The following is a 16952-nucleotide window of genomic DNA, read 5'->3' on the forward strand; positions in this document are numbered from 1 at the left end:
TTTGTCAGTTTATTTTTAAATCTCAGAGGGCCAGAGATGATTACAGACAACTGTGAGAATCTGAAGTTCCAAAATGGGCCACAAGATGTTTTGTGACAGATTACATAAAACCCTTGAAAGATACAGTACAAAAACTATGGTATTTAACTGGTAAATTTAAAAAGTTTCTAGTAATATACCCTCCCTTTGTAACCCTATATAAAACACAGGAAATCACATTTTTGACTGCACTGGGCCTTTAATGTCATTGCAACATCATATTATTTTGCGCCGTGAAGTGAGCTCTGTTACTTCAAAATGGATGTGCAATAGAGTTGCGTGTCGAGGTTGCCGACAACATGACATATTCCTTGTACGCCCATCATCTCGCTGTCAGAAGCACGTTATAGCAGACGTAATAAACAGTCATGGCAGCTGATGTGAATAAACTATATTACATTCATGACACAAACCCTTATTTTACACTAAGCATATGGCTAGCCAGCTAGCATTACTACACTACTGCTTGTGTCATGACTGTGTAAAGTCAGTCGTCGTAAGCCAATGTTGTTGTCGTTGTTGACGTCTGTAATGTCCGGCTTGACAGCTGTAAAACTTGGAACATAACGCGTTAAGACGTCTAGTGACATCATCAAGAGCTGACAGTTGGTGATCATAAAAAAACAAGAACATGGGAGCTTGTTTGCTACAAATTGTGATGCCAAATGGATCGGTAGCATTTCTTCATGCGAGCCTACTTTGCTTAACAAAGTTACGAAAGCACGTAGAACTTTGTTGCTTTTGTTCATGTTCACCAACTTTTTATCATGTCACTAGACATATTTGCATTGAGTATGTTCCTGGCTTTAGCCTTCATGGTGGGTTCCAGGAGGGTCTCTGCATCATAAGCCTATGATGGACTCATCCCATAGCTTTTCCTCCTCTGTCCTGGTGTCCACTTTCTCCTTGGTCTTCTTCTTGTCTTTCCTGTGTTTGGCCTTGGTTTCCTTGGCCTGCTCCCTCTCTTCCATCTCTTCCTGAATCTCAGCCTGAATATGCACCTCCTTCTCTTCTCCTCCTCCCACCCTTTCCTCTGTACTCTCTTCTTTCTCCTCCTTCCTTCCTTCTTTATCTTCATCCTCTTCCCGGCGTTTCTTTGCCCTGTGTCCCTCTCTGTGACTCCTACTACTATAGTGCAGTCTTTTTCTCTTCCTCTTACTCTCTTCCTCCGCTTCTTCGTCATGCTCTCTTCCTCTTCTCCCTTCTGTGTCGTCATCTCTTAGACTCTTCCCTCTCCTCCTCTTCCTCTCCTCCGAGTCCTCCTCTCTCGCCCTCCTCCCTCTCTCCTTCCTCATCTTCCTCTTCCTCCTCTTCCTCTCTCTGTGCCTGTAGTCACTGTCACTGCTGTCACTGCTGTCACTGCTGCAGGAAGAGGAGCTTGTGTAGGAAGAGGAGGAGCTTGAACATTCCTTGCCCCTCCCCCTGGCTTTAGGCCAGCCAATAAAGCCTGCAGGAGCAGATCCTGGGAGGAAGCCCTGAGGGAAAGCGTGGCCCCAGGCTGTTTGCTCATAGGTGCCTCCCTTGAACCCAAAGTGAGTGGGAGGAGGCTGGTAGGGCGGGCACCAAAGGGGAGGAGGATAAAAGGCAGCAGCAGGATGCAGAGGAAGAGAGGTGAGAGGAAGAGGAGGGCGGGAAGAAGGAGGAAGGACCAAGGTGGTTTTATTTTGGCCGTCAACCTTGCCGAGGTTCGCTTCTCCTTCTCCCTCTTCCTCTTCCCCGGTAGCCCCGAAGCTGGTTTTTGGGGCTATACCGCGGGCCTTCTGCACGTGGATGTAGTCGGCCAATTCATCTGCGAACGAATCATACACCTTCTTCTGAGACTTGCATAGGTCAACAACCTTCTTCTCTCTGATGGGACACAGGGTGAGAGCCAAAGGGTTACATACTTTGACATAGTGCAGAGCTGGGAACTTAGTGAAAACTATCTGTTTTGGGGAAACAAAGTGTGTTCTTCATGAAATGTATTAGGTCAAAATGAATGTGGCTGTCCTCTTACTTGATCTGGTGCTTGTTTCCTTGCATGTGAGCATGGTACATCTCCACAGAGTCAAGCTTAATGTTACACACCGGACATGTGAAGGAGTTGGCTGCAAACAGATGAATAGTGGACAGAATATTATAATTACTCCTCAGAGACAGAAACCTTGTTTTTGCATTTTGGGAGAAGATGGAGCTATTTGAGGGATTAAAAGCCTTGGCCAATTGCTTCCTTTCCACCCATTTCACTGACCGGTCTATGACCACAGACAGACAGACAGCGTAGGGCATGGGTACCTTGTGCAGGGTCCTCTCCCAGGTCTTTGAGCAGCTGCTGGCGGGAGTGGTTCCTCTGGTGCTTGCGGCCGGCGTAGTGCTGCTGGGCCATGTGGGGGTTGTTGAAGGAGGCGGCACACAGGCGGCAGTGCTTGTTAGGGTCACTCAGGTCCACAGTCTCTGAGGTGTTCTGGGGTCCCTTCCCCCCCTCCTCGACCATTCCCTGGTCAATGCCAGAGGCCTGGAGTGGCCCTGCTATGGCCAACCCGGGGCCCCTTTGAGAGAGAGTGTCTGATAGCGAAAGAGAGATGTGAGGGTTCAGTTTTAACCCTGACTATAATAGTATTAGATTACTTGTACTAACCTGCCTATTAGACAGAGTGAAATAAACTTTAACACAATGAACGCACTACAGTCATATAAGCAGTACTTACTTGTCTATTAGAATGATACAGGCTGTACTTACCTGTCAATTAGAGTGATATAGGCTGTACTTACTTGTCTATTAGACAGAACTTACCAGTCTATTAAACAGTGTGATACAGGCAGTACATACCAGTCTATTAGACAGATTGATATAGACAGTACTTACCTGTCTATTAGATAGAGTGAGTAATTAACAGTCAATTAGACAGAGTGATATAGGCAGTACTTACTTGTCTATTAGACAGTGATATAGGCTGTACTAAGCTGTCTATCACAGTGAGAAATAGGCTGTACTAACCTGTCTATTAGACAGAGTGATATAGGCAGCACTTACCTGTCTATTAGACAGAGTGATATAGGCAGCACTTACCTGTCTATTAGACAGAGTGATATAGGCTGTACTAACCTGTCTATTAGACAGAACTTACCAGTCTATTAAACAGTGTGATACAGGCAGTACATACCAGTCTATTAGACAGATTGATATAGACAGTACTTACCTGTCTATTAGACAGAGTGATATAGTCTGTGCTAAACTGTCTATTATACAGTGATATAGTCTGTGCTAACCTGTCTATTATACAAAGTGATATAGTCTGTGCTAACCTGTCTATTAGACAGAGTGATATAGGCTGTACTAACCTGTCTATTAGACAGTGTGATATAGGCTGTACTAACCTGTCTATTAGACAGAGTGACATAGGCTGTACGAACCTGTCTATTAGACAGAGTGATATAGTCTGTACTAACCTGTCAATTAGACAGTGTGATATAGGCTGTACTAACCTGTCTATTAGACAGTGTGATATAGGCTGTACTAACCTGTCTATTAGACAGTGATATAGGCTGTACTAAGCTGTCTATCACAGTGAGAAATAGGCTGTACTAACCTGTCTATTAGACAGAGTGATATAGGCTGTACTAACCTGTCTATTAGACAGATTAATATAGGCAGTATTAACCAGTCCATTAGACAGTGTGATATAGGCAGTACTAACCTGTCTAAAACAGTGTGATATAGGCTATACTAACCTGTCTATTAGACAGTGTGATATAGGCAGTACTAACCTGTCTAAAACAGTGTGATATAGGCTATACTAACCTGTCTATTAGACAGTGTGACATAGGCAGTACTAACCTGTCTATTAGACAGAGTGATATAGGCTGTACTAACCTGTCTATTAGACAGATTAATATAGGCAGTATTAACCAGTCTATTAGACAGTGTGATATAGGCAGTACTAACCTGTCTAAAACAGTGTGATATAGGCTATACTAACCTGTCTATTAGACAGTACTAACCTGTCTATTAGACAGTGTGATATAGGCAGTACTAACCTGTCTAAAACAGTGTGATATAGGCTATACTAACCTGTCTATTAGACAGTGTGACATAGGCAGTACTAACCTGTCTATTAGACAGTGTGATATAGGCTGTACTAACCTGTCTATTAGACAGAGTGATATAGGCTGTACTAACCTGTCTATTAGACAGAGTGATATAGGCTGTACTAACCTGTCTATTAGACAGAGTGATATAGGCTGTACTAACCTAGCTATTAGACAGTGTGATATAGGCTGTACTAACCTGTCTATTAGACAGTGTGACATAGGCAGTACTAACCTGTCTATTAGACAGAGTGATATAGGCTGTACTAACCTGTCTATTATACAAAGTGATATAGTCTGTGCTAACCTGTCTATTAGACAGAGTGATATAGGCTGTACTAACCTGTCTATTAGACAGAGTGATATAGGCTGTACTAACCTGTCTATTAGACAGTGTGATATAGGCTGTACCTACCTGTCTATTAGAGTGTGATATAGGCTGTACTAACCTGTCTATTAGCGTGATATAGGTTGTACTAACCTGTCTATTCGAGTGATATAGGTTGTACTAACCTGTCTATTAGACAGTGTGATATAGGCCGTACTAACCTGCTGGCTGGGTGGTGGGATAGAGGGCCTGTTTTCTCAGGTTCTTGGCATGGACCTTGCCGTCGTAGTGGGAGCGGGCCACCACCGGAGAACTGAACACCATGCTGCACAGCTCACAGAAGCGGTCCTTGTCCATAGTGATTCCTCTCTGCTCAACACAACATCAGACACCCACACTCATAATGGTAACTATAACATGATAGTCTACAACCTTTCAGAGAAAGTAACAATAATGCTCTCTAGAAGCTTATTGATTTCACCTGGATCGGGTTGGAACGCATTGGACCATGTCGGACCCATTACAATAACACTTTAGGGTTGCGATCATGGCATTCACGGCAGGTAGCCTAGTGTTTAGAGCGTTGGGCCAGCAACCGAAAGGTTGCTGGATCGAATCCCCGAGCTGACAAGGTAAAAATCTGTCGTTCTACCCCTGAGCAAGCCAGTAAACCCACTGTTCCCCGGGCGCCGAAGACGTGGATGTCGATTAAGGCAGCCCTCCGCACCTCTCTGACTCAGAAGTGTTGGGTTAAATGCGGAAGACACATTTCAGTTGAAGGCATTCAGTTGTACAACTGACTAGGTACCCCCCTTTCCCCTTCTGATGGTTAGAACGTCAACACAATGCCTAATTTTGATTTCATCGGGATTGGTTCATACAATTGCTACCAGAAGCTGGATTTCCCACACACACACACACACACACACACACACACACACACACACACACACACACACACACACACACACACACACACACACACACACACACACACACACACACACACACACACACACACACACACACACACACACACACACACGACGTGCCTAGTTAAATAAAAAAATAATGCAAGTAACATTTTGTCCAGGCATCTGTTCCATCAATGTCTTACCTGGAAGTCTTTACTCCGTTTCTCATCTTTCTTGGTCTGCACGTAGAGTCTCACTTTCTGAGCATGCTTTTTTCCCTGCAGTCAGAGGAGGACATTATCATTTTTTCCCTCTAGCTTCTTTGCAGAGGAGCTCAAACTGTACAGTTGGCTAACATTAAGATGGTAAAATGAACACACTCAAATATGATGAGGAAGATGGTTTCTGTTGAATTAAACTTGGGTTGGTGGGTAGACAGACACATTGGTGGTGGGTGGAACGAGTTACCCCCAAACAATGTCAAGTGCATTGAGACCTAAAGGAATGTACTGTTTAAACGTTATTGGTTATCATAATTACAACACAAGTGTTGAGACGTGGAAGACGGACACACACTCACATACCTCGTAGTGTGCGATCCTCTGGGACTCGAACAGCAGAGAAGCCTCACACACATGGCAGTGGCTGTCCGTGAAGAGACCCTTCAGGTCACTTTCTCCCAAGTCTGCTGGGAACAGGGAACGCTCCTTTAACATTTTTGAATGTTCAGAGAACGTTCTGAACAAAAGACTGCCTGGATGAAAGACAAAATACAAATGAAACCCTCAAAACAGAAGATAAATATTTGCACCATGCTGTGAAAAATAGAGTACATCTGTTGTTGTTGTGATTGCATGAATCACTGTGTGAAATGGATAATAATGTTGAAAGAAAACACAAGAGAGAAAACTTGGGTAATCGACCCACATGTATACTGTACAAAACCAAGACAAAAATAAAATAACTATGAAACATTGAGCTTATTGAAAGCAGCATCTGAGTTAAGAGCGACCATAGGTCTTCACTCAAGTCAACATCTTAGTCCATGTGTGCAGATGAATGAGAAGATATTTGGACATTTGACAGAATGGAGAGGGCAAGTTGTAAGAGTAAGGAAATGTGACCATTTTGTTGGAAGACACAATATGAAGTACAACTATAATGAACCAACCTCACTACTCAGATACAATTTTCTCGACCCAATGACTGCCAAACCTGAGTCTTGCAATAAATCAATGTCAGTCTTTGTTGCAAGTGAGTTTCCCCAGTGATGTTTAAATGTTCATATGTGACCTACAGTAACACTAATGCACTATTTTGATTCATATTAGATTGATAAGATGTCATCTAATTTGGGGGTCATTGGGACCTTTTCTACTGATCATTTTGACAGCAGAACGTAGACAAATCACAGTTCGCACAATGTAGACACTGATACGGTGCTGGAGATCATGAATGTGAGGCTAGAAAGTGCCCCTTTAATGTGATAAACTGGTATGAAAATCAGTGACACAGAAACCTACTGTGTCGATTGTGTAGGGTGAAAGCTCAGTTCATTACATGTACACTATCTACTTCACTACATACTGTATTCCAAGTGTCAGATGTCTGAAACCATAACACTCTTACTATCACTTTTACTGAATTGATCATTCCAAATGCTGTCAAGCTCATTCTGAAATATAATAACAGAAAGCAACACTCTTGCATGCAGACAGTGTATCATGTACACTACCATCTTTCTGTAGAAGGAAGGAGTAAATTGAATTCACAGATGTGGCTGAAACTTTGGGTGAGGACAATGCACTGTTCCTCTGCCTAGTCACAAATCATTTTAACTGTACCCCAATCATAAACCGTAAAGTAGGCCTTAAAAACACTACTCAATGTTACTGATAACTTATCTGTCTTGATTATAAAGTGCCCATATTTTGCCTTGACTACACCCTGTAATATTAATTTAGAAATCAACTATGTTTCCTTTCCCACTTGTTGGCTCTCCTAATTTTGAGAGGACTGCATGGAGAATAATTCACCGGCAGGCTACATACTAGGTTCATTGACGCATGCCCATGCTTGAATCTTGGGAGTTATAAATCATCGTTTCAAAACCATCTACAATTGAGAATGCACTTAGTGCTATTGCTAGAACTCAAAATGGCTATTGCTTCCACAATCTTTACTTTCAAAATATCCCATAAAGAAACTGGATTTCTACACACATATACTACTTTAAAGTACAGTACTTACCAAATGTTAACCGCACCCTTTAGTGATGGTAAACAAGATAGCAGAAATAGAACTGAAGTTGATGTTCAGAAGGTTTGAACACCAGTGTGTGGGCATTTTCAATATGGCTGATGTGAATTGACAAAAATGGCATACAAGTCCCTTAGTACTGCAAGTTATATAGTTATATTAAGTATAGCAATGAACTGAAAACAACTTTGTTTATGTTGACAACCTATTGGTATTGCAAACTCTCTCCAGACAGTCATGTTGAGCACAGTGTAAAGAGATAGCCTATGCCTAATAATGGAATTGAATGTAATACTAGACAAGTCAAACAGTTTCACAAGAGGTAACAATGTAACAATGTTTAGCTAGTTAGGCAGCAGGTTTGAATAAATTAGCCAAGACCCTATTTCAAGACTGGTGACCCAGGAAAGACAAAAACAATGTGCCTTGTTGTGTATAGCTAGTTTCTTAACCCAGGCACCGGTTCTGATTGAATAGGAGTTGAATAACTAGTCAATAATTTCGTGCTAACCAATCCAATGTGACAGCAACTGTAGTGGGGGGAATTGTGCTAACAAATTGGCTTCAATGCAATGGCAGCTATTTTAGGGCCTCTCAGTCAAGTGTTTGAGTGGGTCCTTGCTAGCGAACTAACGTATAGCTAATAGTTAGCTAGCTGGCAGAGTGATTACAAGGATATGCGTAAAACGACGTTCAAATGGGAAAGACACGATTGTTAACCGACAGAAAGTGGTCATATCGGATAACTAGCTCGCTAAAGTTGATCCTATCATAGGCTAAAGTGCCTAATTCGACATTTAACAGTTTGCTAACTTTGAGAACGCCCTTGGCTAACGTCAGCATTGCTAGCTAGCTTGCTACGAACTGGGCATCCATTCACCAGACGCTGTAATTTCGCGTTCTTAATGAACTCACCTTCAATCTGTGAACTATTGGTATTATTAGTGTTTATTACTGTGTCAGCATCTGATACAGAAGCCACGTTATGAGTAGAAATAATGTTATTTTCAGTATCTGACTCCGCTAGCAGCGGAGCACAGATACTTCCCTCCATCTTTCTTCCTATCTGAGCAACGCATGCGCAATGTGTCGATACATGTTTGCAGAACATGATAACTAAGGTTACGTATGTAACCACGGTTATGTGAGCTATATGGATGACTCCAATCCAATATAGTGAAACATAACATGATTTACTCTCTGTAAAGTTAGAGTTTTGTTTTGACTTGGTTGGGAATTCTGTGTGCTCAACTTGCATATAATAACTGAGAACCTTTTACTGTATTGTTAATGTTTTTCTGCTCAATTGTATTTTCAGATCTGAACATAAATATAAAGGCAACATGCAACAATTTCCAAATGTTTACTGAGTTATAGTTCATATAAGGAAATCGGTCAATTTCGGTCAATTCATCGGTTTGACCGATGAATTGGAAATCGGTCAATCGGTCATATAAGGCCTAATCTATGGATTTCACGTGACTGGGCGGTGGCGCAGGGCATAGGCCCACCCACTTGGTAGCCAGGTCGATCCACGCAGAGCCAGGCCCAGCCAATCAGGATGAGTTTTTCCCCACAAAAGGGCTTTATTACAGACAGAAATACTCCTCAGCACCTCAAAATAGTGGAGATATGAACATGACATTTTCTGGGAACAGCTCTGGTGGACCTTCAGCATGCCAATTACATCTCTAGCATTGTGATGTGTGACAAAATGGCACATTTTAGAGTGGACTTTTATTGTCCCAAGCACAAGGTGCACCTGTGTAACGCTGTTTAATCAGCTTCTTGATATGCCACACCTGTCAGGTGGATGGATTATCTTGGCATGAAACATGGGACCAACACTTTGCATTAAACGTTTATATTTTTGTTCAGTATATTTCTATACCTATTCTTTCTTTGGATCAAATTAAATGAAGAGGACAAAGATGAAGACATTAATAACAAAATAGATACTTTATTACAGGAAATGGAATGTGCATGATGTTACATCTGTAATTGAGTCTAAAGGGACAATAAAGAGGGTGCAAGGGTAAAGAAGGGATGCGACATTATTATCAAAATTGATAAACCATAAAATTGGATCAAAGGACATAAGATTAGAATAGAGGTCATTTGAAATAAACAGATAGACAAGAAAGGATTTAAGTCAGCTTCAGTTGATAGGTTACTTTATCTTCTCAAATTCTCTGGCCAGGGCATCCAACTGCAATGAGAGTAACACCATATGAATTACAGGTGCAATATACCCCCCCCCTTTTCCACCTCTATGCAGCATGCTTGTAACACATGTAGATACAATACACTCATATGCTCACACACAAGTGGGCTTTTATTCTTCTCCTTTAATCAGGGACTGATTTAGACCTGGGACACCAGTGCTGCATTCAGCAGGGCACAACATTAAAGGGTGGCAGGTAGCCTAGCGGTTAGTTAGAGCATTGGACCAGTAACTGAAAGGTCACTGGTTAAAATACCTGAGCAGTTAAGGTGAAAAATATGTCCATATGCCCTTGAACAAGGTACTTAGCCCTAATTTGCTCCAGGGGTGCAGTACTACTATGGCTGACCATGGAAAACAACACATTTAACTGCACCTATCCGGTGTATGTGACAATGAAACATATTATTATGCAATGTTCAGATAGAAATACATTACGTACAACAAACATGCCTCTCTGACACATTGAATAAGGATTAAAATCTGCAATGTTCAACAATGGTTGGCTACGGTACATGGCTGTCAGGCTCTGAGTGGCCAATCAGTGAAAATTAAACTAGCAGTATTCCGGCCTCCCAGGCTCAGATTTGAGGTACTGTATCCCTGGCCTATGTGAATGCCACCTGATACATTATCATTACATTAATGTACTACTGTTCTTACACAAATAAATTGCAGTTTTGAAACTGCAGTAAAAGTGCAGTAACTGCAGTCGACTGTGTTATTTTGGATGCAGAATAACTGCAGTGTTATATTGCACTCTAACTGCAGTTACTTTGCAAAATTATTGCAGTAAAAAAAACGGTGTTATTTTAGATGTAGTATTTGCTGCATACTGCAGTTATACTGCACTCTGACTGCAATATTTTTTCGTAAGGGCGCCCCTGCACTCACAAGAATGTTCCTAAGGATGTTCCTTCGCTGTGGTCTCAGGTAGCTGCATTCTCCTGCCTCACAGAGTTTAATCTCCTCTGAAATCTGAGAGAGAGAGAGAGATAATAGAATGATGGTGACACAAATGGCTACTGTGTATTTTACACATGCATAATATCCATTTGAGTCATTGTGATTGTAGTACTGTGACCCACCTCAGAGGTGGTAAATGAGTCCAGTTCCCGCTTGCCTCCTGGGTACCAGCCATGGGACCAGTGTTGGGAGGAGGACAGCTGGGCTCCCAGACACAGCAGCAGCCCCAGCATCAACACCAGCCTAGCCACACTCACCATCACTGGAGCTGGAGAGATGTAATGAGAGGGAGGGTGTGGGTAAGAGAGCATGAGACACCTGTCAGGCTTGCACACCTTTCACAAGGAAAGAAAGGGAGGGATGGGGGATCGTTATACAATTCAGGCCACGGGAACGAGAGAAAGTGCGAGAAGGGGGAGAATACTGTGATGACCCTAGAGCTCTCAAGGGAGTTAATTCTCTTGGGACTGCATGCTTGCCTTAGTCTCGTAAACCCGACCCTAGGCAACAGTAGCACATTGTGGGAGGCAACCGACTGCCTAGGGAGATTATGCTTGCCTTGGGGTTAGACAACTGGGGTTGAACATCCCTTGTGGCCGTACCTACTGCTACACGGTCGCTACATTGGTGTTAGAAGTGCGATGGCGGCGTCTGATCTGCCAAGCAAATTAGGATAATTATTCAAATCTTGGTGAAGAGGCACGATTGGAGAAGCAAACAGCAAAAAGCAACAAGCCTTAAAGTTTTTTTTGTGGGCAGCTCAGAACTTAATTTTATGCAGGATAAATATTTAATACAATACATTAATAATATTTATACACAGGGGAAAAAATCTCCACAAACAAAAACAGTACGTTTACAGTGGGTTTCAAAAATCCATTTCTCATAGGCAATTGTTGTGGTAATTTCTTCTCAAGATTCCACTTAGAGAGGCAGGCTTGAAAATAATGTTAAGCGTAATTTTTTTTTTTTAAAGATCTAATTCCAAAATATATACTGGTACTGCCACCATACAATGGAACCAAAAAATGTATATGTCTATGGGTTTAATGTATACTTCATGGAAAGCATAAAACCTAAAGCAAATGCAAAAATTCTCTCAAAGAGCTCACTTTTTAACCCATTGATACCCAATAGCAAAAATCATAGCAATCCTTACCTTAGATCCTGTCTGATAATACTTGTTGTATGGAATCGGTTATCACTGTTGATGTCCACCAAGTCTGTCTATGTGCACTGTTCACTTCTATTAATTTCTAACCTGTTGGTATACAGCAACTCAGTGTCAAATCACTTTCCCGAGGCGACGATGAGTGTTGTAGAGCTGCTCTCTGATGATATCTCTGAAGCCTCCTCTTCCTCCTCAATTTATGTCCCCACCTCAAATGCCCCCCGCCACCTCCCTCCCTCCCTCACCCTACCCCACCTCGCCCCCATTGCTCCTTTCCCTCCCAGCGGTCAGCTCAGAGGTGTTAAGGGACGCAGGGTGTGCGTAAGATCCACTCAATTCCAATTATCATCTCTAAATAGTCCTGACCTCCCCTGGGATGTTCATCCTGTCTGTACCCTTCCATTACACTCCCCAGCCACCCTGCTCCCAGCCACCAAAATCAATAGGTTGACATGGTTTACTATAAACATCATGTGGATGGATGAATCCAGTTCTGTTCATGGAAAAATGGATTGGAAGAAAAATTTCAACTGGACTGGTTCAGATTTTGTCAGTTGCATTGAGATTTCAGAACTGTGTAGGACCCATAGACAACCTGACAAAACCTGAAACTAACAAAGATTGAACACATTGAATCTTCAATGTTTCTCAACCTTGTTATATCAGGGACCGGCAAGCTACGGTCCTTACTTTACCAGGGACTGGCAACCGGTTGCCCTTCCTGCTTAGAGGGACACCTACAACTAGCACTTGAGAACTGTAATTTCGTTAACAGTCTGTGGGACTGGTCAACAACATTCCAGGATCCACTGTTGGTCAGCAGACCGGGGGTTGAGGATCACTGACCAAGGCCAAATCTAATTTCCTCTGTATTTGCCCCTGCTTAAAGTGGTGCAGTGGCCTGTCTCGCACCCTCCATCACACCCGAGTGACCGTCAGAACACTTTGACCATGGGGACACCGGATGACAAGCAAACACGAGCATGGGCAAACACACCAGCCACCACCATCTCTCTTAATTCCAGTCTGACAGGCCTTTTGGCTTGGGTGAGGGGGTATCAATTGGGGACTGGCAAATTTTCATGTTTAAAATGCATAGGGAGTTCCTATCTGGCGGTTGATTGACAGCATGTCTTCTCGCCGTTGACTTAGTTAATCTGCTGACTGACACGGGGCTGCCAGCGCGAGGAGGGCGCAGGAAGCAGGAGGACATGACAGAGCGCTGCATGAGTCACAGAGGAGAATTCATCACGCGTGCCAAACCTTCCTGAGACGCGGCCCGCCAACGGAAGCGGAGAACTTGGGCTACACAAAACTTCTTAGAGTAGAATGTAGGATCAGTTAATCTAGGATCAGTTTTGCCTTTTTAACCATAATGAAGAGGGGGGACCTGATCCTAGATCAGCACTGCTACTCTTAGAAGATGTGAATAGGGGCCTTGGACCTTATCAAGGGTGTGGGACCGTCAAGTTGGATCTCGCAGAGATGGACAATTCCACTCCTGGAGAGAGCTATAGCAGGGTGTGCAGGCTTTTGTTCCAGCCCAGCGCTAATACACCTGATTTAGCTAATCACTGATCCTGATCTTCAGATTAGACCATGATTAGTTGGATCAGGTGTGTTATTGCTGGAACAAAATCCTGCACTGAGAGTGGCCTTCCAGGAAGGGGCGTCATGCACCACAAAAATCTGTGGGGGCACAAAGTACATAAGGATAGCTGGGTGGTGGAAGTTGGAGAATTTGGAAATGTTCTAACACCCAAAAAAAAAAATCTTCCTGCAACCTAGAGCCATAATCATTATGCTTATATGTTTCTTTTTCTGCATATCTAAGCATACCTCGAGCTGTCTATCCTACTGACTGGTGGTTATCTTTTTAAAGAAAATAAATATGATTCTTTGCATCTCTGCTAAAATCTGGGTAAGAGATGGAAAGAAATGCGAGTTATTCAATACATTTAGTAATTGCTTGCCAGCAGGCATGCCAGCTAAAATAGACAAGCTAGCTACTCTAACTTGATAGCATGAAATGGCTGCTTGGTAGCTAGTTATGAGGTTAGGAGATTGTGAACCTATCTGGGCTTGCTAAAGCGAAAGTCATAAACGTGCTAGGTGGCTAGTAGTATTAGAGAGAAACAAAAACAAAACAGATTTGTCCTGTATAAAAATATATGAGGGGGCACGTGCCCCTGTGGGCATGACGCCTCTGCTTCCAGGTCCAGAATCCTCCCATTCCTGCAGGAGTAGTGTTTACTCCAAGCTGTAGATTCTAGATAATGTATTATCTGGTTATGGACCACAGAAGGTTGGTGTCAACTTAATTTGGAAGGATGGGCTCGTGGTAATGGATTAAGCGGAATTAGTGGAATGGTATCAAATACATAAAACACATGGTTTCCATGTATTTGATGCCATTCCATTCACTCTGTTCCAGCTATTATTAGGTGAAGTCTTCCCCTCAGCAGCCTCAACTATTATGGACTACTATAACGTTCAAATACAAATAAACATATGGCTTCACACACATTCCACCACAACCCCTGCTGCAGTGAGTAATGTAATGTGTGTTTTGTCCTATATTTTTAAACCCAGCCCCTGTCCCCGCAGGAGGCCTTTTGCCTCTTGGTAGGCCGTCATTGTAAATAAGAATTTGTTCTTAACTGACTTGCCTAGTTAAATAAAGGTTAAATAAAAAAATATATATATAAAAAAAGAGAAATTTGATTGAGGGTAAGGGTTAAACTCTTAACTGAAAAGCCAGTCCAGACAAACATTCAATAACAGTACATGACCTGGATGTGCATTGGGGCACATAATCATCCTCATGCAGTGTAAATAGTCTCAGAACAGGGTTGTGTTCAGTAGGGAGAAAACATTTAGAAATGTAATTAAAAAGGGGAGGCCTGTAACATTACTTATCAGAACACAGATTTCCATTTTCCATTAGGTTTGGCTGTGGATTGCCCTACTGAACAGAATGCAGGTTAGATGTTGGGATTGGTGTTACCACAGAACATTTGTAACTATTGCAAATTTCACCAGATAATGCTGTAGCTAACAAACAAATAACACAGCATCTCAAGCATTTTATTAGGTTTAAACAATATCTTGCTTAGAAAGGCCATTTGGCATTATATAATTATATATAATTTTATCATATATATATATATATATATAATTATATATACATATATTCAACATTTTAATAAAACACTAGAAAATAAAACAGATGCAAATAAAAAATAGGATTTTCTTAAGACAATAATAATAACAAATAAAAAAAATAGCAAGAAAAACAAAAAATCTAATACATTTCTAAATTGTCCCAGTACAGCTCATGTACATTTTCTTAAAAAAAGCTAAGAAAAAAAAGCAAGGCAGCAGACAGGAATTAAATATAAATAACCCTACATTATGTACAGAAGGGAGTGGGGAAGTGACCGGTTATCGATGAGACAAAACCAGCCCAAGGGGCAAATTGAACAAGAGAGGAAGGAAATATAAGGGAAGGAAAGAAAGAAAGAAAAAGAAAGGAAAGAGAGAAGAGAGCGAGAGAGAGAGAGAGAGAGAGAGAAAGAGAGACAGACCGACAGAGAAAGAAAGACAGGCAGAGGCAGACAGACATCCAAGGGACAGCTAAACAGGATCAGGAGGAGAGAGACAGGTTTAAGAGGTGGGGTCGCCAGAGAGAGACAGGTTTAAGAGGTGGGGTCGCCAGAGAGAGACAGGTTTAAGAGGTGGGGTCGCCAGAGAGAGACAGGTTTAAGAGGTGGGGTCGCCAGAGAGAGAGACAGGTTTAAGAGGTGGGGTCGCCAGAGAGAGAGACAGGTTTAAGAGGTGGGGTCGCCAGAGAGAGAGACAGGTTTAAGAGGTGGGGTCGCTAGAGAGAGAGACAGGTTTAAGAGGTGGGGTCGCTAGAGAGAGACAAGTTTAAGAGGTGGGGTCGCTAGAGAGAGACAGGTTTCGGGGGACGAGAGACTGGTTTAAGGCTGGGAGAGACAGGTTTAGAGGTGGGAGAGACAGAGAGACTGGTTGAACCCTAAGAAGCCCCACTCCTCCAGTCTGTCTCGCTCTCTTTCTCCATCTCTGAAGAAAGGTGTGCCCTGTTGCTCAGACAGGGACATTACATTACTGGGGTGTTGCATCACATTTCTATCGGCAGCCAGCAGGGGTGTGGAACAAGGGCCCGGATGCACCTGGCTGTCCTCTGTAATAACCAGTAAACAATGTCATTGTGATTTGTGGTTGGAATAACTCAGGGCAATGGATTTTACCCACTATAGTGGGTGAAGGTTAGGTAGAGGACCTGACTAGGGGACATAATGAAGGAATAGTCAAGGGTCCAGCACTTCAGTGGAATGGAATGAAGACATGGAGCCAAGACAAAGCTGGTTCAAAACAAAGCAATGGAGTTTGATTGGAATGGAACCCGGCATTACAGCATGAAATGGAAAGGAGGCTGGTGGATCATGAACTTGAACAGGATAATAAAAGTCCCTGATCTTGGTCTCAGTGTTACAAAGCCAGGCGTCAGCTACGGTTTTAGGGCTTTGTACAGAGGCTCAAAAATAGTAGTGGGAAGGGGCCAAATAGATGTACTAATCTGTAGGATGATACTGGTTTACCAAGAGTCTATACACCTACACTCAATCAACTCAAATGAGGGAGAGTTGCAGTGAACATATTTTCCATATAAATCAACCCGTGAGGCACTTTCTAGAGTAAAGCCTTAAGTCATTAGGGGTTGGGGTTGGCAGTGTCGTGGGGGACAGGTGATTACATTCAGCAAACCTTCTGGCTCAAAATGAGAGTTAAAGCCTCTCCTCTCCAGACCAACGCCCACCCTGATGATTACAAAGATCCAACACAACCAAACATCCGGGAAGGAAAATAAAATGGCACACGGGCATTTGAGATGCTTTGGAATGGGACACGGTCTGAAATGACGTTGACAGTATTTTTTTAAGTGACTGGTCTAAGTGT

General features: G+C 42.6%; 2 protein-coding genes across 5 annotated transcripts; both read right to left on the bottom strand.

Annotated features, from left to right (window-relative positions):
• Positions 1-218: 218 nt before the first annotated feature.
• Positions 219-8694, bottom strand: zmat1 (zinc finger matrin-type 1). Of its 3 annotated transcripts, none has more exons than XM_014167549.3 (7): positions 8524-8694; positions 5934-6034; positions 5553-5627; positions 4657-4804; positions 2314-2583; positions 2036-2126; positions 219-1887 (listed from the first exon to the last, which is right to left on the bottom strand). In XM_014167549.3, the coding sequence occupies exons 1-7, from the start codon at positions 8660-8662 to the stop codon at positions 882-884; spliced, it is 1830 nt and encodes a 609-aa protein (XP_014023024.3). In that variant the 5' UTR covers positions 8663-8694; the 3' UTR covers positions 219-881. The 3 variants fall into 3 exon arrangements, with proteins under 3 accessions (XP_014023024.3, XP_014023023.3, XP_014023022.3); XM_014167548.3 differs by having other exon boundaries at positions 5934-6037; XM_014167547.3 differs by having other exon boundaries at positions 5934-6103.
• An 856-nt stretch (positions 8695-9550) lies between these two features.
• Positions 9551-12140, bottom strand: gon2 (Progonadoliberin-2). 2 transcript variants are annotated; one of them, NM_001141139.1, is given in 4 exon segments: positions 9551-9817; positions 10727-10810; positions 10921-11066; positions 11958-12140. In NM_001141139.1, coding segments are annotated over 3 exon segments (261 nt in total). In that variant the 5' UTR covers positions 11059-11066; positions 11958-12140; the 3' UTR covers positions 9551-9778.
• Between the last annotated feature and the right edge of the window lie 4812 nt (positions 12141-16952).

Source organism: Salmo salar, chromosome 22 (genome assembly GCF_965601325.2).
Source record: "Salmo salar chromosome 22, fSalSal1, whole genome shotgun sequence".
Taxonomy (NCBI): Eukaryota; Metazoa; Chordata; class Actinopteri; order Salmoniformes; family Salmonidae; genus Salmo; species Salmo salar.

What these genes read in the sequence shown, in the direction of transcription:
- gon2 (XM_082967320.1), bottom strand. Translation starts at nt 11,109, where the DNA reads ATGCTCTCTTACCCACACCCTCCCTCTCATTACATCTCTCCAGCTCCA. An exon ending in ACTCATTTACCACCTCTGAG is followed by an intron (nt 10,811 to 10,920) that starts GTGGGTCACAGT and finishes TCTCTCTCTCAG; the next exon opens with ATTTCAGAGGAGATTAAACT. An exon ending in ACATCCTTAGGAACATTCTT is followed by an intron (nt 9,818 to 10,726) that starts GTGAGTGCAGGG and finishes CTCTCATTGCAG; the next exon opens with TTGGATGCCCTGGCCAGAGA.
- zmat1 (XM_014167547.3), bottom strand. Translation starts at nt 8,662, where the DNA reads ATGGAGGGAAGTATCTGTGCTCCGCTGCTAGCGGAGTCAGATACTGAA. An exon ending in AGAGGATCGCACACTACGAG is followed by an intron (nt 5,628 to 5,933) that starts GTATGTGAGTGT and finishes CTCTGACTGCAG; the next exon opens with GGAAAAAAGCATGCTCAGAA. An exon ending in GGAAACAAGCACCAGATCAA is followed by an intron (nt 1,888 to 2,035) that starts GTAAGAGGACAG and finishes GTGTCCCATCAG; the next exon opens with AGAGAAGAAGGTTGTTGACC.